This window comes from Gracilinanus agilis, chromosome 3 (assembly GCF_016433145.1).
Source record: "Gracilinanus agilis isolate LMUSP501 chromosome 3, AgileGrace, whole genome shotgun sequence".
In the NCBI taxonomy this organism is placed as follows: Eukaryota; Metazoa; Chordata; class Mammalia; order Didelphimorphia; family Didelphidae; genus Gracilinanus; species Gracilinanus agilis.
The window spans coordinates 238,019,036-238,044,118 of NC_058132.1; the positions used below are offsets into that span (position 1 = coordinate 238,019,036).

Here is a 25,083-nt window from a genome sequence, read left to right on the forward strand (position 1 = left end):
CATGTTGATTTGATTAATATATTAACGTAACATTAATTTTTACATGCAACAACATACAATGTCATTTGTTATAATGACATGATGCATAGTTTTTGAAGAAATAGTTTTTATTCTGAAGGAAGCTTACTTATTTGTGGGAATTATTTTAGTCAGCTATTTAGAAAATAACTAAACATATTTATTCTGAGTGCAATTCAAAAACCTTTGCCTATTCCCTTTTAAGTGTCATTCATGTATGAACATAAACTACTATATGATTTTGTAGACATCCTTTCCTCTTTAATATATATTTTTAGGTGTTTGGGGAGAAGAGGAAAGGAATTTTTAATTTGGAAGGTAGGCAAAGAAGATTTCTTAGAAATTATTGTAGGAGTCCCCCTGGCTAGGTCCCACCATTTGAATTCTTTTCTTGCCTCATTTGTCTATTAAAGATGCTCTTGGTAGTATCTGAGAGGTTGTCTTAAAATATCAGGTAAGCCTTTTATTGGGATTCATCATTTTCATTGCCTTTGGAAATAACTAAAAGGATGAATGTTTAGTATGTTTGAGAATACATAAGTAATAATAAGTACAATCTCTACATTTTTCTTCAAGAGAATAGATTGTTGAATCAAGAAATGGTTTGGAGAGTATAGAAGATTATAGAACATTTTGGAAAGCTTATAAGATATTCTACAAAGCCAAATCTAAGTAGAAACTAGAAAGAACCCTATTCTTTGGGAAGTATCAGTCACTTTGAATATTAGAACACAGAGGAAAATAAAAAAAATACTATGATTTTTGGTGACAGAAATCTGGACAACTGTTATTTATTAAAGAAGATGCTAGATCAGGAAACTTGCATTTTAGACTTGGTCCTACCATTAGCTTGATAAGTTCTTAAACCAAGTCACCTCTCTCTGCCTCATTTTTCTTTTCTATTAAATGGACATCACAAAACCTGCCCTACCCACCTCATCTTGGTATTTTGATGGGCAAAAGAGGCAAAATAGATTAAATTACTTAAAGCATCAATGATTTTATATAATTGCATGATAATGTATGATTATTACTGTGCAACCCTGAGACATAGTTTTTATCAACAGTATTTTTAATTAATTGACTGGTAAATTTGGCCAAATTTAGATTGATTTATTTGAAGAATTTCATCTGAGTCATTTGCAATGTCAATATTTAGCCTGCATATATGAAATAAAGGCAGAACATTTAAATAATTGATACATGTTTTAAAATGGAGATATGATAACATGCAAAAATATATTTTTCTTAAGCAAAGTGGGAACATTTTCTGTCAAGGAGCAAGTGAGTAAAAACATTTTATTTCATTTTTTCAAGAAGTAGAAATAGAAAATATTCGATTCATCAAAATTTCAAATTAAGAACAGGTGTTAGAAATTCCAGCCAGTAAATTACAAAATTATATTCAAGTATATGCCATATTTTGGCCAGTGGTGAGAGAGGGAGGTAGAAGGAGAAGCAACCAAAAAATATAGAATATGGAAGACAGAGAAGACACAAATGGAGAAACATCAGACTAGAACACAGAGCCATAGAAGTCTCAGCTTACTCATTAATAATATTAGATGGGTTGGATTAATATTTCCCTATTAATTTTATTACAGAGCATATCCGATCTTGAAATATATTGACAAAAACCATGATTATTTACTTAGGGGAATTTGTGAATAGAGAATACTGTTGGTGATAAAGGGGATGTAGTTTAGTGGAAAACTGGAGCAAAATAGGGGAAATTATACCCATTTTCATTCATAAATCTGTAATGTAATTTGTTTTGCTATATACATATTTAATAACTTAGAGGGGAAGTATTTCTAGCTTCATTACTTATTCAAAACAAATATTTATATTCATGAAGTGTAGGAAAAACAAGATAAAGTAATCTCTTAGGTTCCATCCAACTTTACAGTCTGTAAGTATAAATAAGCAGTCGGTTCAGTCAATTCAGTCAAATATTTGATTAAATTGATTGAGTAGAAGATGGTGAAGTTGAACTCTCCCCAAATTCCCTTACAAACAAATTTAAAACCATACCTGAAACTATATCCTAGAGTGTCAGAGTTGATAAAAGGTTGAGGCGAAAGGATCTTTCTGTGCAAAACAACTTAGGAAGTTAGCAGAAAAAGTCTCTTGCACTGTGGTGGTTGTCAGGCACAAAGTATGGCACAGGCCCTATCCCTCAACATCAGCAGGCAGGTTTTTGATATGACTGCAACAACGACAACAGCACCTTGACCATTTCTTGAAATATGATGTTTGTTTTTTTTTTGTGATCAAGGATTTCAGATAATCCAATAATTCTTAAATTCCTTCTTAATCTATATTCCATGACAGTTGGTTTTTTTCCAATGAAATATTTCACTTTTTCTATTTTTATCATTTTTTTTTTGTTTTTCATTTGTTGCTTTCTGGTTTCATATAGAGCCAGCTTCCATTTGCTCAATTCTACCTTGTAAGGAATTTTCTTCATCTTTCCCCATTTTTATGCTATGTTCACAAACTGTTAACTCCTTTTTTGTGTGTGATTCTCTTGCATTTTCTCTTCCATATCTTCCCTCTACCTCTCTTTGATTTTTAAAAATCCTTTCTGAACTCTTCTCAGAATTCTTCTTGGGCCTAGGAACAATTCACATTTTTCTTTGAGATTTTACCTGTAGCTTTTTTGCATTGTTGTCCTCTGCTGAGTTTGTGTTTTGATCTTCCCTGTCCCCATAGCAACTTTATATAATCAGGTTATTTTTTGTTATTTGCTCATTTTTCCAGTCTGTTTTTTTAACTTTTAACTTTATATTAAACCTAGACTATGCTCCTAGGGAGACACTGTCCACAGCTTTAAGGCCAAATATGAACTCAAAGCCTCCTGACTCCCTAGTGTTCTATCTACTGTACTACCCAGCTGCCCCACTCATTCCTTCTAAAAACACTAGAAAGTATAGAAATAAATGGAGCTTTCTTTTAAATGGTAAGTAGTACGTATCCAAAAATCAAGAAACATTTTATGTAATGGGAATAAGCTAGAAGCCTTCCAAGTATGACCAGGGGTGAAGCAAGGATGCCCATTATCATCACTCTTTTTCAACATCATATTAAAAATGCTAGCTATAGTATTAAGACAAGAAACAATAATTGAATGGAATTAGAATAACTCATCACTGTTTGCATATGTTGTATACTGGATGTTGAAGATGGATTGGAGTGTTGAGAAAAATTTGATGAGGAGCCTAAACTAAGGTAGTTTATATGTCAGTAAAGAGAAGGACCAGATAAGAGAAATGTCAATGAAGAAATTATAAGATTTGATTGGTGATTGTATGTGTCATGTGAAGGAGAGTGAGGAGTTGAGCATAGTTCCAAGACTATAGACTTGGTGCCAGAGAAAATACTATCTAGGAAAAGAAGGGTTTTCAGAAGGGTGCATTGCAAAGATATCCAGGATGAGGACTTATATTCTTTTAAAAAATCAAATTTGACAGCTAAGAAATCATTGTTAATAATGATTAGGTGAATTTCTTATTTGACAAAATGACAGAAAAGGAAAGTGACAAATGTTATTTCCTTCAATAATTTAAATGAAGAATTATAAATTGATCAAGATTACTAACCATTGAATCTTATGTACTTGTTTTCCTCTCATCAGCCAATAAGCATTAATTAAGTGTGTTGGACACTGTTAGGTACTGGGAATTCAAGTTTCAGGAATAGACGAATTACTTTTTAGTTGAAAATTTTCTTTTCTTTTCTAGGTAATTCCAAATGTGACTTCGTGAGTAAAGAAGAATTTATTGAGCTCAAAGATGTATTCTCTGTGAAACTGAAAAGGCGTCGTTCTGCCAAGCAGCAAAAAGGTGGTACTTTGATGGGCATCACACTTTTTCTATGTATGAAAAAGGAACGAAATAAACTGAAGGATTATACTCTTAATCTTAATAACATAAGTGAAGACCATTGTGCCTCATGGGCTAAACATTTGAAGGAAATTTTGACTGGTAAGTAAATACTTTATTATAGAAAGATGTTATTAGGCTGTCAACTAAGCATAATGCTACCTGGATGAATGTAGTTAGCTGTTCAACTCACCACTGTGCACTCCAATGTGAAAAAACCCATGGAAAGGAAGATGGCAAAAAGTACTGCAGACAAACAAGGATGTTGAATTTTTTAAAGTAAGAAAATGTGAATCTATTAAATATAGCTTGGTTTTTTTAAAGTATGTATTAAATTTAACATGGTAGTAACAACACTTTTCTACTTGTTTTTGTGAATCCTTCTAGACTTCCTTCTGTTTTCTTCTGTGTATTTTTATTTAAGTTTGTTAAAGTAAAAAAATTACCCTTACTTTCTGTCTTAGAATCAATACTAAATATCAATTCCTAGGAAGAAGAGCCATAAGGACTAGGCAATGTCAATTCAATGGTTTACCTAGGGTCACATAGCTAGGAATTGTCTAAGATCAAATTTGAACCCAGGATCTTCCGTTTCAGGGCATTTTAATTAAAAACATTTTTTAAATTTCATTTTACTTTTTTCCATGCCAATGCAACTTTTAATAATCACTTTTTGACATATTTTGTGATTCATGTTCTCTCCCTCCCTCTCATACTTCTTCCCTCCCCAAGGTGGCAAGTAATACGATATATATTGTACATGATGTGTGTTTTGTATTCATTTACTTCTTTTCTTCATTTTTTCATTATTACCATTCTCCTCATTTTCCCCCAAATAACAATCCCACCTAAGAAAAAAAAAAGTCCTCCCTTGTAACTAGTAATTTAAGAGCATACTGGCCAGTGCCTGTTATCTAAGAATAGTTAAATAAAACAAATTTGTATTGCATTCATCATGTCTAAAAATGGATGTCTTATTCTTCACTTATAGTTTAATCACCCTTCCTCCACAAGGTGGGAGGCATGTTTCATCATAAGTCTTCAGGAATCATGATAAATTATTTAATTAGTCAGAGTTCTTTTAAAAATTTCATTTTTATAATGTAAAAAATTAAGTCCCACATATTTTACCACTTTCTTTCCATTCTTCCACCATAGAAAGCATCAACTGACAAAAATATATCTAAATTATATATTTCATAGTTCTATTTATTAGTTCTTTTTCTAGAGGTAGACATTTATAGGTTATTTTTCAAATACTCTGTAGCTGTATATAATGTTATCTTGGTTCAACATGTTTAACTCTTCATTATTTCATGTCTTTCTAAGTTTTTAAAAAAATAACCTGCTCAGGAGGATACAAAATAAACCCACATAAATCATCAACATTTTTGTATATTTATAACAAAGTCCTTTGAGAAGAGATAAAAAGAGATGCTCCATTTAAAATAGATAGAATAAGATACTTGGGATTATATGTGCCAAAACAAACCCAGAAACTACACTATCATAATCATAAAATATTTTTACACAAATAAAGTCAGACTTAAGTCATTGGTGGAATAATATTTATGGATAGGCAGAGCCAATATAATTAAGAGGAAAATTCTACCTAAACTAATCTACTTATTCAATGCCATCCCAATTAAATTACAAAAAATAAATTTATTGAGCTAAAAGTAATAATAAAATTAATTTGGAAGAACAAGAGATCAAGAATATAAAAATTAATGAAAAAAGTATAAAGGAAGAAGGTCTAGCAGTACCAGCTTTTAAGCTATATTATGAAGCAATAATTATCAAAATCATCTGGTACTTACTAAGAAATAGAAAGTTAAGTCAGTGGAACAGGACAAAAATGCATCAAAGAGTAGTAAAATATTATAGTAACCTTTCATTTGACAAAAACATAGATCCAAGTTTTGAGGATAAGAAATTGTTTTTTGGTAAAAATTGTTAGGACAACTGAAAAGTAGTTTGGCAGAAACTAGGTAGAGACCAATATTTTATACCATTCACTGATAATATTCAAATGGATACATGATCAAGACATAAAAGAAAATAGATATATAAGTAAATTAGAAGAATAGCAAACATATTACCAGTCAGATTTATGAATAGGAGAGGAATTTATGAGTAAACAAAAATGGCGAGCCTTAAGAGATGTAAAATTGCTAAATTTGATTGCATTAAATTAAAATTTTGTGCAAATAAAACAAATATTGGCAAGATTGGAATGAAAGTAGATAATTCAGAAAAGAAATTTTCATAGATAGCCTCTCATTTATAGGTCACATATATAAAATATATGGAGAACTTTGTCAAGTTTATGAGAATAAGAACCATTCCCCAATGGATAAATAGGAAAAAATATGAACAAACAATTTTCAGATGAAGAAATCAAGGCCATATAAAGGTATATGAAAAAATGCTCTGTCACTACTGAGTAGAGAAATGCAAACCAAAACAATTCTGAGCTATCATCTCACACTCATCAAATTGACTAAAATGACAAATCTTTGAGGGAATGTAAAAAAAATGGAGCCACTAATACATTATTGGTGGATTTGTGAGCTGATCCAACCATTTTGGAGAGCAATTTGGAATTTTACCCAGAATTATAAAACTATATATACACTTAAATCCAGTAATACCATTGCTAACTCTGTTTCCCAAGGAGATCAGGGAAAAAGAAAAGAACCTATATGTTCCATAATATGTATAGCAGCTCTTTTTGTGATGGCAAAAACCTGGAAAATGAGATTTCTACCATTTGGGGAATGGCTAAACAAACTGTGGTATATGATTGTGATGGAATACTACTGTGTTATGAGAAATAATGAGCAAGTTGATTTAAAAAATAATTTTTGGTAGTTTTATTGGTATGGACTAAATAGATTAGGTAAAATTTTCATTTTTAAGATATCTGTTTGGTGTATCCTGTGGGCAATTAATATTTTTTCAATTGTTTAGGTCTGGCTTTATTTGTCAAATATTTTGTAATTGGGTTCGTATAGTTCCTGGGTTTGTCATATTTTATATTATCTTCAGTTAATTTAAAGGATTTTCTTTTTCTATCTCTTGTTTCTGGACTTTGTTAGTAATATATAGAAATGCTGATGATTTACATGGATATACTTTATATCCTATAACTTTGCTAAAGTTGTTAATTATTTCAACTAGTTCTTTAGTTGATTCTCTAGGAATCTCTAAGTATATATGGTCATATCATCTAGAAAGAGTGATTGTTTTGTTTCTTCATTGCAAATTCTAATTCTTTCCATTTCTTTGTCTTTTCTTATTGCTATAGTTAGCCTCTTTATTTTTAGTTTAATCAATTTTTTTACATTTGATAATTTTTTAATAATTATTTTCTGACATTTCACTATCCATGTTCCTTCTTTCCTTCTTTCTCCTCCTCCCATCCCTGAGATGGCATATAATATGATATGGTTATATTTATACATACATAAATATATATATGCTATCATGCAATACATATTTCCATGTTCATCATGTTGTATAAGAAGACGCATATTGCTTATACAAGGAAAAACAAATGAAAAAGATAAAGTGAAAAATGATATGCTTCAGTCTGCATTCAAATCGTATCAGTTCCTTTTATGATGATGGATAGCTTTTTTTTGTCATGAGTCTCTTGGAGTCTTGAATCCTTGCTTTGCTGATAATATTTGTTAACCACAATTAATCATCATATGTTATTGCTGTTACAGTGTACAACATTCTCCTGGTTCAGCTCACTTTATTTTGCATTACTTCATATAAGTCTTTCCACATTGTTTTATGATCCTATAGCTAGCATTTCTATAGAACAATATTGAATAATAGTGGTGATGATGATCATCCTTCTTTTACTCGTGATCTTTTTGAGAAGGCTTTTAGCTAGTCTCCATTAAAGATGATGCTTTCTGATGGTTTTAGATAAGATATTACTCATTATTTTAAGGAAAGCTCCATTTATTCCCATGTTCTCTAGTGCTTTTTAATAGGAATGGTATTATATTTTACCAAAAGCTTTTTCTGCATCTATTGAGATAACCGGATGATTTATGTTGGTTCTATTATTGATATGGCCAATCATGCTGATAGTTTCCCCAATATTAAACCATTCCTGCATTATTGGTATAAATCCCACCTGGTCGTGATGAATGATCCTTGTGATATATTGTTGTTGTCTCTTTGCTGATATTTTATTTATATTTTTTTTGTATCAAGATTCATTAGAGAGATTGGTCTATAGTTTTATTTCTCTGTTTTTGCTCTTCCTGGTTTAGGTGTCAAGTCATATTTGTGTGTAAAAAGAATTTAGTACAATCTCTTATTTTCCTGTTTCCCCAAATTGGTTACATAGTATTATATTAATTGTTCTTTTAAATGGGAGAATTCACTTGAAAATCCATTCAGCTTTGAAGAGTTTTCTGAGGGAGTTCATTGATGACTTGTTCAATTTATTTTTCAAGATGGAGTTGTTCAAGTATTCTGTTTCCTTTTTTTTTTTTTTTTGTTAATTTGGGAAATGTACATTTTTGTAAATATCTATCCATTTCACTAAGATTATCAGATTTATTGACATATATATTAGTAAAATAGCCCTCAATAATTGCTTCAATTTCCTCTTCATTGGTGGTGAATTCACTCTTTCCATTTTTAATACTGGTAATTTGATTTTCTTCTTTCCTTTTTAAAATCAAATTAACGAATGGTTTGTCTATTTTAATTTTTTCATGAAACCAGCCTTTAGTTTTTAGTTAAAATTTTTCTTACTATCATTTTATTAATCTCACTTGTGATTTTCAGAATTTCCATTTTAATGTTTAATGGAGATTTAAAATTTGTTCTTTTTTTAGCCTTTTAGTTGTATGCCAAAATCCTTGATTGTTTTTTTTCTCTAAATTCTTGATGTAAGCATTTTGAGATAACATTTTTCTCTGAAGTACTGCTCTGGCTATATCCCATAAATTTTGGTATGGTGTCTGATGGTTGTCATCCTCTTTAATGAAATTATTTATTGTTTCTATGATATGTTCTTCAATCCACTTCTTCTTTAGGTTTAGGTTATTTAGTTTCCAATTAATTTTTAATTTATCTTTCCACTGTCCTTTGTTGAATGACATTTTTATTGCCTGAGGATATGAAAAGGATACACTTAATATTTCTATTTTTTTGCATTTGGTTTGTGAGATTTTTTGACCCTAATATATGACACTAAACTTAGATTTGGAGGAAGGTTTTAGAAAAAATACATCTAAATTTTACCAAATCATTTGAGAAACCATCTCATTATTTTGTTGAAAAGATGAATAAATAGGCTAAATTATAATAGAGTAAGGTTAATTTAGAACAAACTGAGCAACTTGGCTCAACTGATGCAATGCCATTTTGGTGGAAGGTCTTCCAGGGAGTGCCTCAGGGATCTCTGCTTGACTTAGCTATTATCTTCCATATTTTTGTCAATGATGGATAAAAAAATAGCTGACATTTTCATTAAATTTGAAGATGATCCTAAAGAGGAGATGATTAGCATACTGGATGACAGACTTCATAGGCTAGAACCCTGAAATAAATTTAGTTGGATGATATTCAATAAGGTCAAGTGAAAGTTTTATATTTGAGTTTAGAAGAGATAACTTTCTAAATTCAAGTCAAGAGAAGGATGATGAGAGAGAAGCTTGTCTGTAAAACCTCTAAGAGTTTTATTGGACTGTAAACTCGGTATGAATCATGAGTGTGTTACGGTAGCCCAAAAAAGCATATGTTATCTTGGATTATATTAAGAGAAACATAGTTTATAGGATAAAGACAGGCCTACTGTTCTCTACTTTGGTCAGATTACAGTTCCAAGCAGCATTGTTTAGAAGTTGTTTGATTAACTGGAGCATATCTAGAGGAGAACAAGTAGGATTGTGAAGGATCTTTTGTTCATCATGAAGATCAGTGGAAATATCTGAGAGTGGTTAAGAGAGGAAAGATATGGTATCTCTATTCTGGCATTTGTTGCCATATAGAAGAATTAGACTTATTCTTAGTTTGGCCTCAGAAATCAGAAACAAGATCAGTGGGGAAGAAATTGAAAAGATGAATGTTTAAACTATTTTAGGAAAAGTCTAATAATTTGAAGTATCAAAAAGTAAACTGCCTGTTTCAGAAAGTTGAGTCTTTAATCAGTTACTAGATGACCATCAGAAATGTTGCAGTGGAAACTGTGTTGGTATATTTGGAGGATGAAGACCCTTCCAATTCTAAACATTTTGTGTCTCTGGTATTATTGTTTGAGCCATATTTTCTTGGTCAAGTCAGTATGAAAACCTATGATTCCTTGTATTCACCAGGTGCCCAAAGGAGGGCTAGGAAATAGTGTGAACATTTCCTAATATTAATTATTTTTAATATAAATCATAAAAATGGTAATTGAGATGCTGATCATTAAAAGTAGATTGTGGACCCAAACTGATCAAAGGAAAATGAAAAGGATACCTATATACAAAAAATGTGAATAGCAGTGCTTTACTGAGAACACAGAGAGGAAACTAAGGGGAAAGTGTCATCACTTAGAGATGGCTGAACAAATTATGGTACCCAGATATGATAGAATATTGTTAATGATATTAAAAATAATGAATGAGGTGAATTCAGAGGAAACTAGAAAGCTATGTTAACTGATACAGAATTAAATGAGCAAAACTAAGAAGACACTTTGTAAATAAATACTTTATAAGGAAAAGTAACTTTGAGACTTAAGAACTCTATCATTATTGTGATTAACCATGGAGCACCAATGAGAAAGCATGGTACCCACTGTAAAACAGAAAGCTGAGGAATTTGAGGTACAAATTGAGATATATCTTTAGGACAAAACTAGTACATGGATTTGTTTTTCTTGGCTATGCTTATATAACAAGGCTTTTAAAAAAATTGAGTAGGGAAGAGAACTAGTAATGTTTCCTCCCTTTTGGAAAAAAAACCCACAAAAAACAAAAGAATTATTTTAGTTCTAGTTCAGAAGAGAACAAACTTTAGGAAAAAGAAATATAATGCAACTTTGAGAGTAACACGTTGATTTAAAAAATAATAATAAAGATTTGGAATTTCATAAACAAACCTCTTCAGTTCTTCTGTTTATATGGAAATGCTCATTCATGTCTACTGATATTTGTCCATGGCTGAATGACAAAAAATACTTAAAAATAAAAATAACCAGAGTAAATTGTTCCTTGGGGAAATGTAATACATCTTAAAACAGAAAACAATTATTTCATTGGACTATATTGTCTACTCAAAATAACTGAACTTCATTTAATTTCCAAATAAAAATGTTCATTAATAGTTTAAGTATTTAAGCAGTAGAAATTAATACCATATAATGAGAACATCTTAAAATGTATTTTAATGTGTTAAAAACTAAATTGAATATTTTTCATCTTCGTATTTGGGGATTACTTTTTCAAAGAATCACAAATCTCTCTTGCTTTCATTTAAGCTTATTTACTCTTGTTAGCCTGTAACAGACACAGAGAAAAATTGATGTGCATCCTTCTCATAAAAATATCTTCATATTCTTTGATGACAATAATCAAACAACTCTGAACCTTTTTTTCCTCTGGGTTATATAACCACAGTTATTTTAATTTCAATTCCTGGGATACTTTCCAACCATTTAATTGGTTTTGCAATTCTTTTATCAATTTTTTGTAGTTTCTTTTCTACCTCTTAATAGTATGAAGACAAACTTGGATTTAAATAATATAAAAGGACCTAAATGAGAGCAGTGTGTAGCAAAAATATTATTCTCTAGCCCTTTAAATTCTGTGATCTCCCATTGCTAGAAGATGGGGTAAAAATTACAGAGTAAGTCATGTAAAACATTTAAGATTCCTTTTTGGCATTGTACTCAAACTTTAGGTATCTTTTAAGCTTTGAACTACTGCCTAATTAGGGTACCATAAATATGATGATTAGAATTATTTTTATTATTGTTTTATCATGTCTGACTTTGTGATTCCATTTGGGATTTTCTTGGCGAATATACTGGAGTGCTTTGCATTTCTTCCCCCTCCTCCTCCCCCGCCCCTCCTCCGCATTTTATTTCTCTTCTTCCTTCTCTTCCACCCTTTTCTCCTTTTCATTCTTCTCCTTCTTCTCTTCTTCCACCCTTTTTGTCTCTTCCTCCTTCTCTTCATCTTGTCTTATGACTTAGAATTGATACTAGGTATTGATTCCAAGATAGGAGAGTGGTTAGGACTAGGCAATTGGGATTCAATGACTTGCATAGGGTCACACAATGTCTGAGGCCACATTAGAACATAGGTCCTCCTGATCCTAGGCCTGGCCCTCTATCCACTGAGCCACCTTGCGCCACCATTTCCTTCTCCAACTCATTTTACTGACAAGGAAACTGAGGCCAACAGGATTAAGTGACTTGTTCAGGGTCATACAAATAGTACATGAACTGACTCCAGCCAGAGCTCTGTCCTCAATACTACTTAAATGTCCAAGACTTATTTTAGATATAACTGACAGATATTGAATGGAGATTCTACATAATATAGTCAGCAATATTTTTAATTTTTATATATTTCAAAAGACAACAGTATTTTTAATCAAAAAGTATTTATTATTGCTATTGCCTATTATGTACCAAGTACTAGGGATCCAAAGATAAAACAGTATCAACCTTCATAATGCTTATCTTCCATTGTGAGGGCATAATATAAAAACAGGTAACTAAATACAGAAGTGTATAACATTAGGTAAATTCTGGAGGGAGAAGGTATGTTGTAGGATCAAGAAGAGTCCATATTTAAAGAGGATGCTTGAGCTGACTCTTAAAGAGCAGAAGAATTCTACCTGCCAGAAGTGAAGGGTATTTAGCACATATGTAGTAGATAGCTTGCCAATGCAAAGATAAGGATATTGGAGACAAAAATATTATGAAAAGAGTACCGCAAGTTTTCTAGTTTGGCCAGAACACAGATTACATAGGGAGAGAAATGGGGTTTTATCTACTTGGATGTCTAACCCACATCTCTGCCTCTGGTCCAAAAGGATGAAAATCTTGACCAAATTATGTGCAAAAATTTGGGTAAACAATACTTGCAGAATATCCTCCATCTATCAGTCCAGTTATCTTGTGATGAAAAAAAAAAAAACTACAAAGGAAACTGGGATTAGCCTGACATGACTTATTTTTTTTAAACCCTTACCTTCCGTCTTGGAGTCAATACTTACTGAAAAAGAATCCGCACTACGATCTACAAAAAGGTGGTCATGTAGTTTTAATTTAGAGATCACCAATGAAAGAGTACTCATTAACTCCAAATATAATCCATTCTAAATTTGGAAAGCCCTATTTTTTTTAAACCCTTACCTTCTGTCTTGGAGTCAATACTGTGTATTGGCTCCAAGGCAGAAGAGTGGTAAGGGTAGGCAATGGGGGTCAAGTGACTTGCCCAGGGTCACACAACTGGAAAGTGCCTGATGCCAGATTTGAACCTAGAACCTCCTGTCTCTAGGCCTGGCTCTCAATCCACTGAGCTACCCAGCTGCCTCCCTGACATGACTTATTGATGAAGTCATTAGGATTTTTTCCCTTAGCTTTTCTTAGACTAACAATTCTTCTAGGGCCATGAAATGTAAAATGTATTTTTGTTAATAGTTTCTGTTGGGAATACCTCTTGTATACATTTTCTATCATTTCTCTGTATATCTTGAATATCCATCTTTACCTCCTTGATGATTTTGAATATCCAAATTTACCTCCTTGATTATGTTAGTACTTGTTCTCTGTAGTTTGGTTTATAAACACTTATGGAATCCTAGTTTCATCTCAGTATTTACATAACTCGAAATTTGTCAATCCTAGTTTACTTTTATTGTTATTCTAATTATCTTTCTCTCTCTATCTGTCTCCATAATCTCTCTTTTGTTGGCTTTCCCTTCCTTTTAGCAGCCTCAAGTAAGGGTACCTAATTGTCTACTGCCTATCTACACCTCATATTCTTTTATTTTCATAAAGTTAATTTCTACTGCATCTGTAAAAGTAAAAATGAGATCATTGAATTCACGTTCTAGTCATTTCTCAGTATGAGAAGTCTTGAAAACTGTCAAATAAGAGAAAAGATAAAATAAAGATGGAGTGAAGAAAGGGAGGTAGAAATATAACAATTATAAGGAAAAACTTTTAACTATGAAATTTTTCCCAATGCCTAGCACTTGATTTGATAAGCAAGTGACTATAGTTTATCTGTTATTAGTACTATTTTAATCAATATTTTAATATTAATAATTTAATTGACTAATATTTCAGTTATTTTATATTCTATAATATAAAAGCATATTCACCTGATTCACTGAACACAAAATACAGTAGCTTTAAAAATACTCAATAGCAAATTCAATATTGTATTTGGACATAAATAATTATTTGGTATGAGGAAATATTAAAAATAAAATAATAATTGTTATCATGCCCAAAACATTTTAGAAAGAAAATTAAATTTTAATTCCTTTAAGAAGAATGCCAGATAGTTTTGATGATATCTGCTCCATAAACTGTAATACTAAAGGGAGCCATTAATGAATGTTTGATAGAGGGGAGATAGAGAGAGACAGAGTCTATGTAGTGATTCTCTCCTCCAGATCTCCCCTGGGACCTAATATACACTGGAAGACTTTAAGGGGGTGTCACCCCAAAACTGGATGACCGGGATGGTCATGCTGCCCCACCGGAGTTGGGGGCGAGGCTTCCCTATAAGACAGGGTATGTGGTACCCTAATCCAATTCTGAACGAGGATGGAGTTCACACAAGCCTCCCCCAAGGTCAGTCAACTTCATAGTGGGTGGTCTGGCTTCAAGATGGAGGCAGCCAGACCAAGCTGTGGTTCCCCTCTCCCTTGTCTCTCAGGCACTCTGGAATGCTATCTGACCAATGAATGGCTTTTATTATTCACACTTCAGGGACTGGGGAAAGGAGTGAAGGGCAGAGGGATTTTGGGGTACCCTTTTCTCTATTTCTATGGGGTCTCTCACTCAGGAGGGAACCTTTGGGGTTCCCACTCCCATGCTTCTTCCCCCGCCCCTTCTCCCTCTTCTTCTGTTTCTAGTTCTAGTTTTCTGTTTCTATCTTTTTTTCTATAATTGTAAGTTGTCTCCCAGCAAGGTTGGGTAATGGGAGAAGGAGCCTAAGAGATTGCTCACAAAATGGAGTCCAAAAACTTACCTAACTCTATGGTTGAAGTCTTGATGGGAGAGAAATGATGGAATGGCTTTGACCAGGGAATCAGAGTTTCAATTTCCAAAGACAGATCCTCAGGAAGCCCTCAGGACAGGATCCGAGCTGGGATATCCTCCTCCTATCTCCTCCCAGTCCTCTGCCAGAAGTCTCTCCTCTTCCTTCTCTGTAGAATTTCCCAGAATTCTCTCCTGGTTTCCACTGTCAGCAACTGTCAGGAACTTCTTCTCTGGCTCCTTTTGTCCCACCCCCCTTGCACAAATCCCATCCTTACAGTATTCCAGTTTTGTGTGGTGGGAATTTTTCCAAAAGCCCCACTTAATTCATGTATCACTATTTCCTATTTCTATCTTATGTTCCCCCTCCCTCCAAAATAATTGATCCTTATCTTGTCTTAACACTATACTAATTTTCTATCTATTCCTATTCTAAGATTGATTTTGAAGAGTTTGGTAGGGGAATGAGGGTTGCAATTTATATAACAATATTTACAAGATGTAAAACAATTTTGTAACAAGAAAAGTTTTTCCATTGAACACAGTGTCTGTTTATAGTGAAACAATTTTCTTATTGCTAAACTATTCTAAATTATTATTTAACCCATCTACGACTTTAACAGAATTTTAACTTGTTTCTACTTTTAATATATGTCTATCAAGTAATGCAATACAACTATCTTATTATTCCTAGCTGTTATTAAATTATGTTTAAACTATCAATGCTTTAAATGCAATGTTAATTTTTATATTGAGAATCTATTTTAGTATGTTAGTATTCTTAGTTATCTATCCAACAACACTTATATATTTTATTCTTATGCTTTCCTTGTACTAGCTTGCTAAAAATTTTTTAACTTCCCTATCCCTTTCTGCACTTTCCCTATGTCTAATGTACAAATTATTTGCTAAATTGTTAGTATGCTACAGTATCTTCATGGTTAGGGACTATTATTTACAATTCTACTCTGCTTTTCCAACCTATGTAAATAAATCTACATTATTTACATTATTATACAACTATATAAGCATTAGTCTTGCATATCGATGTTAACTAGATAAGAAAATTGCTTGATCTTCTTATGTGGTTTAAATCTTATGGAACTTGCAACTATTTACATTATAGGCATATATACATTTTGTATTTTCACAATCTTTAAACAGTTGCTTATTTACATGAGGTCTCGACTAGATATCAGTTTTGTGCTGTTTTGTGTTCTCTTTATGTACTGTGAATGCAAAATACTCACTCTTGTTTTCAAAGTTGTCAATTTTCTTCAAATTGCCTGTAGATTTCTCTTGTATCTTGATGCTATGTTCTGTGATTACATTTTCCCTAAAGTGTGAGGTTAATTTGTGCTATCGCAGCACCGTATTTTTACGTAAACCATTTCCTTCTGCCCTCTTCTTTGTGCAATTATCCATTTTTGCAGAGTTCAAAGTTCAAAAGTTTTTTCACATTGTCTTTTCAAGTATTCTTTTCTTGCATCTTTCTTCTTGGTGATTTTCCCAATTTTCTTTTCTTCTTTTGATGCTTTTCCCCTGCTCTATTTCTCCGTCATATGTTGTCTGTTGTAATACATGTTGTCGGACAGGCTCTCTGGTCCGGATACAGGAACAGTGTGGATTGTGATGCTTTGTCAGTGATGTCAACCAGTTGTATACGTATGTTATATGTACTTTCAGATGTTTTTCAATGATTTTGTGTTTTGCAATGACTTAGCTAGGTTTTGTGGATCAATATCCACTTACATATGCTTTCCTTTTGGAGGGTTAATGTTCTCTATTGGTGGAACTAGCAATCCAATATTGCTTTGATACCATCTATATATACTGTTTTCATTGCTACAGTCTTTTCCACATTATGTTTGTAATCCTTCTGTATTTAGGCTTTTTTTAGGTCTTCTGTACTTTTGATGGATTAGTCATCCAGTACATGTATGAATCATAGCCACTCATATCTTTCCTCAATGCTATGTCTGGTACCCTGATTACTGGTACATTTACTTCTTGATATAGTCTTTTCATTTTCTCTTCGTCATCAGAACTCATGTCAGGATATGGTTGTGATGGCTTGGTATTAATTACATCTAATGCTAAAATTGCTTCCATGTCAATATCTGCTAAGTCATTTTCTGGTAGCATGCTTGTCATATGTGGTTCATTGCTTTCTGTTTCTTGGTTGACTTGGCTCATGGGTTCAACTATTTCTGTTTTCTGATTCACTTGAATCATTGGAGCCTCTATCTCTGTATATCCCATGTCCCCTTCCTGTTGTAAAGTGACTACTGTTTGTTCTGGCTTTGGACTCTCAGATTACAAAGCATTTTGATCTTGCAATGCATTTGCTTCCTCTACATTGTTGTTTCTGTATGGCATTAACATGTTGTTATCTTGATTGGTACCCTGGCTTGGCTGTATTATTTTTTGGATTGATTCATTGTTCTGTGTGAGTGATTCCTCTATTTGGTTATCTCTTAAGCATTTAGAGTTCTCTCCAGGTGGAAGCATTCCTGAAGTAACACAATCTTGGAAGTTTGGAAGTTTTTGAATTAAGGTTTTTCTCAGAGATTTTTTTGGCTTAAAGTCTTTTACTGTTGGATTTAAGTTTGAATGTCCTAGTATGTCAATGCAATTCTTTTCTCTGTTAATCTTTTCATGTGCCAACTCTCTTGGAGGTTTGTTTGTGTCAGTGCTTAAGGATAATGCTTTTTCCGTCTCAATGGTCTTTATTGTAAGTTGCTTCTCAGTTTCTTTCATATCATTGCCTGTTTGTGTGTGAAACTGTTCAGAACACCCATTTAAGCTTATCTCTTGAACTGTTGCATTTTGATTTGTCATTATGTTTGGTTTAAAGTCTGATGTAAATGCATTTGTATTTTTCTCCTTTCTCTTTGAATCATTGTCTTTTATCCCATAAATTCTGTTTTTGATTTCTATTACATCCATGATCATTTGTTTCTCTTCTTCTATTTGATCCGTAGATTTAATCTTTCCTTTTCCATCTCCATAGTGTGTTTCCGTGCCCAAGTCTCTTATATCATGGTTTTATGTCTTTTCCCATTGCCACACCCCTTGGGCTTTCCCTTATGTTTCCTGGCATCATAAGGTATCATGTTTTCCCATTAGTACTTGGGAATAACGTGGTTTTGTGCCCTGCGCTATGTATTTTTGCATAGTCTGCAGGTCGGGAGCATGCTGACTAGATGATGCACAATTGTGATCACCAAATTTGTTTTCTCTTTTGTGAGTGTTGTATCTAGATTTGGGGGTATGTATTATTGTAATTGCTTCTTTTGTTCTTGTTGCTGTTAAGTTGGGCTTTGAGGTGATAAAATTTCACTATATGCATCTGTTGTTTTAGGGTGTCTAAATCTGCAGCAGTGAATGGCTTATGCCTTTTTAAATGGAGAAATCCAGAATCTGGCTGCAAAATCATGTGATCAGTAATTGGTAATATTGGTATTGCTGGTGCTGTTGCCCCTTCTTCTGTTTTCTTTGCTGTGTCTATATGTGCCTCATCTGTTTGTATTGCTATTTCTATTTTGACCTGTGCTGTGATCCTTTTTCCCCCTTTCAATTGAGCATTCTCTTCAAGTAACTTTCCTATTTCCTTTCTTAATGTTATTATCAATACAGTGCTATAATCCTTGTGTCCTAGCAATTTGTGCACTAAATTCTTTAAGGACCAATAGAAGTGGAAGAATGAGATGATTACTGCAATTGCGTTGGTATGAAAGCAAAGACCTGACCTATTTCTAGCTTCAACCATTGGCAGGAATCATTGATTTCTTTGATTCCCATTATATAATATAACCTGGGATCAGTATGATCCAGAAATTATAAATCATAGTTGAAAAGTTGTATAGTAATGTAAGGATTCCCATCATGGTACAAATTGTTTTCCCCATTGATGCATACATTCCACCAGTTTGACTTAAAATTTCTATGATACTTTGCCTTTAAATTTTCTTTGTTTGCTAAGTTTGTCCCCCTTGCTATGCTGTAGATAGGAGAAAAATGGCTGCTGTCTGGTTCAAACAGAGGCTTTTTTTCCCCTCAAAATTATTAGGTACTTTACCTAAGCTGGCTCTGTATTTTGAAATTTAAAAATAATATTTTCATTTTAGGTCTATACCTCTTTTCATAATTTCTTTTGATGTACTTCATATTTCATTTTTCCAAATGTTTTGCTATTATTTTCTCAAGTTAAGTGACCTATTGATTATTTGATTGACATAGCGTTAAAACTAAATTTGGTAAACAAAAGATCAAGAATATCAAGATAATGAAAATAAATGTGAAGGATGGAGGCCTAGCAGTACTAGATTTTAAACTGTACTATAAAGCAGTCATCATCAAAACAATACGGTACTGGCTAAGAGACAGAAGGGTAGATCAGTGGAATAGATTTGGAGTAAATTACCCCAGCAAGATAGTGTTCAATAAACCCAAAGATCTCAGATTTGGGGACAAGAACTCATTCTTTGACAAAAACTGCTGGGAAAATTGGAAAACAGTATGGGGAAAATTAGGTTTAAATCAACATCTCACAACCTATACCAAGATAAATTCAAAATGGGTAAAAGACTTAAATATAAAGAATGAAACCATAAATAAATTAGATGAACACAGAATAGTATACCTGTCATATCTGTGGGAAAGAAAGGAATTTATAACCAAGCAAGATATAGAGAACATTACAAAATGTAAAATGAATGATTTTGATTATATAAAATTAAAAAGTTTTTGTACAAACAAAACAAATGCAACCAAAATGAGAAGGAAAGCAACAAACTGGGAGAACATTTTTATGAAAAAACTCTCTGACAAAGGTTTAATTTCCCAAATATTTAAGGTACTAAGTCAATTTTACAAAAAAAAGAATCAAGCCATTCTCCAATCGTGAAACAGTCAAGGGATATGAATAGGCAGTTTTCACATGAAGAAATCAAAACTATCAATAATCACATGAAAAAGTGTTCTAAATCCCTCTTGATTAGAGAAATGCAAATAACACTGAGGTACCACCTCACAGCTAGCAGATTGGCCAATATAGCAGCAAAGGAAAATGACAAATGTTGGAGGGGATGTAACAAAATTGGATTGTTTATTGCATTGCTGATGGAGTTGTAAACTGATCAAATCATTCTGGACGGCAATTTGGAATTATGCCCAATTGGCTTTAAAAGAATGTCAGCCCTTTGATCCAGGCTTATCATTGCTGGGTTTGTACCCCAAAGAGATAATAAGGAAAAATACTTGCACAAAAGTATTTATAGCCATGCTCTTTGTAGTGGCAGAAACCTGGGAAATGAGGGGGTATCCATCAATTGAGGAATGCCTGAACAAATTGTGGTATCTGATGTTAATGGAATACTATTGTGCTGAAAGGAATGATGAACTGGAGTATTTCTATATGAACTGGAGAGACCTCCAGGAATTGATGCAGACCCAAAGGAGCAGAACCAGGAGAATATTGTACACAGAAACGGAAATGTGGCACAATAGAATGTAACAGACTTTTCTACTAGCAGCAATGCAATGATCCAGGACAATCCCAAGGAATTTATGAGAAAGAATGCTATCCACATCCAGAGAAAGAACTGTGGGCATAGAAAAGCAGAAGAAAAACATATGATTGATCGTGTGGTTTGATGGGGATATGATTGGAGTTTCGGCTTTAAAAGATCACTCTATTGCAAATATAAATAATATGGAAATAATTTTTGAACAATAATACATGTATTACCCAGTGGAATTGTTTGTCAATTCCAGGATGGGAGAGGGAAGAGGAAGGGAAAAAATCATGAATCATGTAACCATGAAAAAATATTCTAAATAAATAATTTTTAAAAAGAATTTATAGTGGGATAAAGTTTAATAAAATAAATGTAAAATAAAAACATTTTGGTAGTATTATCATTTTTATTATGTTGACAAAGCCTAACCATGAGCACTAAATATTTCTCCAGATATTTAAACTGTTATTTCTTTGAGGATCACTTTATTGTTGAATATCTATGAATCTTTTCTGTATTTCGGTGATTCCCAAGAATTTTCTGTATTTTTTTTGTAATGAGAATTCCTTTTTGTATTATTGCTTTTTAAAATTTCCATTGTTGTTACATGGAAATTCTTTGATTTTTGAGGTTTATTTTATAACACGATTTTGCTAAAGCTTTTAATTGTCTCAAACAGTATCTTTGCTGATTCCCTAGGATTTTCTAAGTAAACTACCATGCCATTAGAAGATGAGAGTTTTAATTCTACTTAACCTACTTTTACATCTTTAATTTCTTTTTCTTATCTTGTTGCTATTGCTGGGATTTTTAGAACTATATAAAATAATAGTGTGGAGAATGGTCATTCTTGCTTTATGCCTGTATTAAGAAAATTTCTACAATAATATGGAAGTAAGTCTTGATCGATGACACATGTAAAAACTAGTGGAAATGTGCATGGGCTACAAGTGGTGGGGAGGTGGGGTGGGTGGAGGGGAGAGTAACAATATGAATCATGTAACCATGGAAAACTTTTCTAAAAATAAAAATAAAATAAATAAATAAAAGTTGCTAAGAAAATTAAAAAAGAAAAGAAAATATCTATTATATCCTTATTATATGATGCTTGCTTTTGATTTTATATAGATTTTTTATAATATTAAAAAAGACGTATTTTTACTTAAACTTTGTAGGGTATTTAGAATAAAGAGTACTGTACTTTATGAAAAGCTTCGATTTTGGTATCCATCAAGGTAAATTTGTGATTTTAGATGTTTTTGTTTTAAATATTAATTATGTTGATTTAAAAAATTTTAAATAGTTCTTGTATTCCTGGTATAAATTTAACATAATAAATGGCATTGTAGAGAAAATACTGCAGTCTCTTTAAGATGATTTTATTTAAAAATTTTGAATTAATTTTTATTGGTAATATTGTTCTGTAGTTTTTCTTCTGTATTTTATTCTTTTCTGGTCCAGGTATTAAGCCAAAGAATATGTGTATAAGTGTATGTGTGTGTGAGCATGTGTGTATAGTTATATCTACATATCTATATATCTCTGTGTGTATATTGTTGTTGTTGTTGTTGTTGTTGCTGTTCAAGGAATGTGGTAAGGTACATTCTTTTTCAGTTTTTGCAAATAACTTGCATACTAATTGTTCCTTGAAAGTATGATAAAATTCCAGGAAACCATCAGTGTGTAAGTTTTGTATTTTTCCTCCCCACCTTTGGGAATCCCTTTACAATCAGCTGCTATTTCCTCTCCCCCCCCCCCCCCGAAATTGGATTGTTTAAGACCTCTATTCTGTTAGCTTGAATATCTTATAATTTTGAAGTTATTTATTTCTTCCAATTCTCAATTTTACTAGCATGTCCTAATTTTGTTATGACTCCACTTTGCTTTTCTTTTTTTTTGGTTGATTTGTTTTTTTACTCTCTTTAATCAGATTGGCTGTAGGTTTTTCACTTTTATTAGTCTTTTCAAGATGCCTGTTTCTAGTTTTACTTGTCATTTCTATAGTTTTCTTTTTGTTTCCAATTTATTTTACTCTAATTTTAATATCTCCCTTTTTGTTCTCATTTCATGTTTATTTGTTGGCTTTCTAATAAATAATAAATATAATAATAATAATAATAATATATGGTTCTTGTAGCCTGAGGGCTAGACCTTAAAGTTGTCTCGCCCTACTTCAAGCAGGGCAGGGCATTCATCAAGAGAAGTTCATTGACAATTTCATTAAGAAACAATAAATTTTACAAATCAATCAAGAGAAAAACTTTTAAACATAAAGGAAATGGATATTTGAATAACACAAAACTATTCTACACCCACCATAAACTGCATAAAGGAATAGAACATTATATTCTTAAAAGCAAAACAACTCAAAATGTAATTTTAAAAATGGCATTCCCTACAATCCTTAGACCAATCACCATTGAATAAAGGATGTGTCCATAAGAGAGACTTTTGTAATGTTCCCCCATACACACATACACACACATGTACATATCCTCAGCAGATTATTGGATTTCTAAACATCCTGGAGTCATGATGGCAAACCTATGGCACACATGTCAAAGATGGCATGCAGAGACCTCTCTGTGGGCACTTGCAGGCCTGGCCCCAGCCTTGAATTAAGGAGGTGGAGCATTCTAGCCCCTCTCCACCATTACAGGGGCTGAGCACAAGGTATCCAGGTAGGGAGAGAAAGTTTGCAATGCTGTCCACCAGATGACAAACCACTCCCTACTAGATGCTGCTCTGCAGGTCTGATGTCCTCTGCTGTAAGCCTTCACCACTCTCCAGGATCCCAGGGAATCTGGATACAACTCCCCTATCCATGACCTCCAGCTAAGGCTTTTCCTAGCCTGCTTACACACCTACTTTTAAACTTATGCCTATTACACTGTGCCCCTACCCCACCCATCCCTCAGCATCCCCCAGCGGAGCAGAGGCTATGGCCATGCCCCTCAGGCCCCTTGGAGCCAAGCTGCAATGAGTATGGTGGTCACACAGCTCTGGCCCCAAGAGCCGAGAGGTGCAACAGGCCCAGTGCTGGTAGTCTGACCCTGCCCCCCAAATGCAAGGGAAGGGTATGGGGCAATGGAGCCTCTCTGTGTGAAGCTTGGCCCCTCCCCTGGCCTTGCCTCTGAACAGAGGGGTGGGTGGGGCACTGTACACAGTGGGTGGGGTTGGGGATTGGGGAAGTGGGAGGCTGGGGAGGGTAGGTAGGGCATGCTACAAGGTCCCTAAAAAGTCCAAAAAAGTTCTCCATCATTGCCCTAGAGAATAGAGACACATTAAAGATAAATACACATGGGATAGCTGGGTAGTTCAGTGGATTGAGAGCCAGGCCTAGAGATGGAAGGTCCTAGGTTCAAATCTGGCCTCAGACACTTCCCAGCCATGTGACCCTGGGTAAGTCACTTAATCCCCATTGCCTAGCCCTTACCACTCTTCTGCCTTGGAGCCAATACACAGTATTGACTCCTAGATGGAAGATAAGATATACATATCAAGTAAAGCAAAATTGGCAAAATAAGTCCCATTTGAATAGTCACTCTATAAACTAATAAAAAGGGAAAAATAAATTTAGGAAGAGAAAACTATTTGGGGGGGGGGTTAAAAAGAAAAATAACACCAAAGCAGGACTATTAAAGTGGGTAAATTCATTTCATTCCCATTCCCATTTTATGATCATTACTTGTTTATTTCCTTCTATCCTACCTATTTCTCCTATTTTTCCCCTCCTTATTTCTCACTTTTTTAAAACCACAAGTTCTTATCATTTTTTCTTTCCTGTTAAGCCACTCTCTCCCCTCTGAATTTTGGGTCATTTTACTTGCGACTAAACCCAACAACTAATCAGCCTGATTACTATAGAACAATCTTCTATCCACCTCCAAGTCAGTGAACAAGATACAGATCCCTTAAGGGATAAAAGTTAAAGTAAAATTTAAAAGCTACTTGTGAGAGAGGGGGAAAAAAAGTCTAGAGGAAGGTAAGAAATCCCCTAAAGAATGAAAAATGAAAGTAAAAGACTTAGGCACACAATAAAAGCCTCATCTGAAATAAAGAAACCTTAGCAAAAGATCCCCAGAGGGATAAAAAGTGAATGTGTAATATAAAGTGGAAGATTTTTGAGCTGAAGGGATAAAATCAGCATGAAAAGCAAAAACAAAACAAAACTAAATAAAAACATCCTAATGTGAAGGGAAAGCAGCCTCAACCCAGGCCACATGTTCCTGTGGTCCTTAATTGGTTGAGGAAGAAAAAAAGATCTCAACCTAGTAAAATAAGTAAAAAAGTTAATTCTCAGCCCTCCTTCTTAAGGAAAAGGGTTCAAGTTAGTTTGTTTCACTGGAGGAGGGGACAATCAAAGAAATAACGGAGGATTAATGTAAAGGTTTGTCCTCTCACCCTCTACCCA

The 25,083-nt window shown here is 33.3% G+C and overlaps 1 protein-coding gene across 1 annotated transcript in view; it reads left to right on the plus strand.

Moving 5' to 3' along the window:
• Window positions 1-25,083, plus strand: part of CERKL (ceramide kinase like) — a 182,647-nt gene that overhangs the window by 65,814 nt on the left and 91,750 nt on the right. Inside the window, exon 2 of the mRNA XM_044666474.1 lies at window positions 3,762-4,004. Coding sequence (XP_044522409.1) covers window positions 3,762-4,004 — 243 coding nt within the window. The remainder of the gene's footprint in view (window positions 1-3,761; window positions 4,005-25,083) is intronic.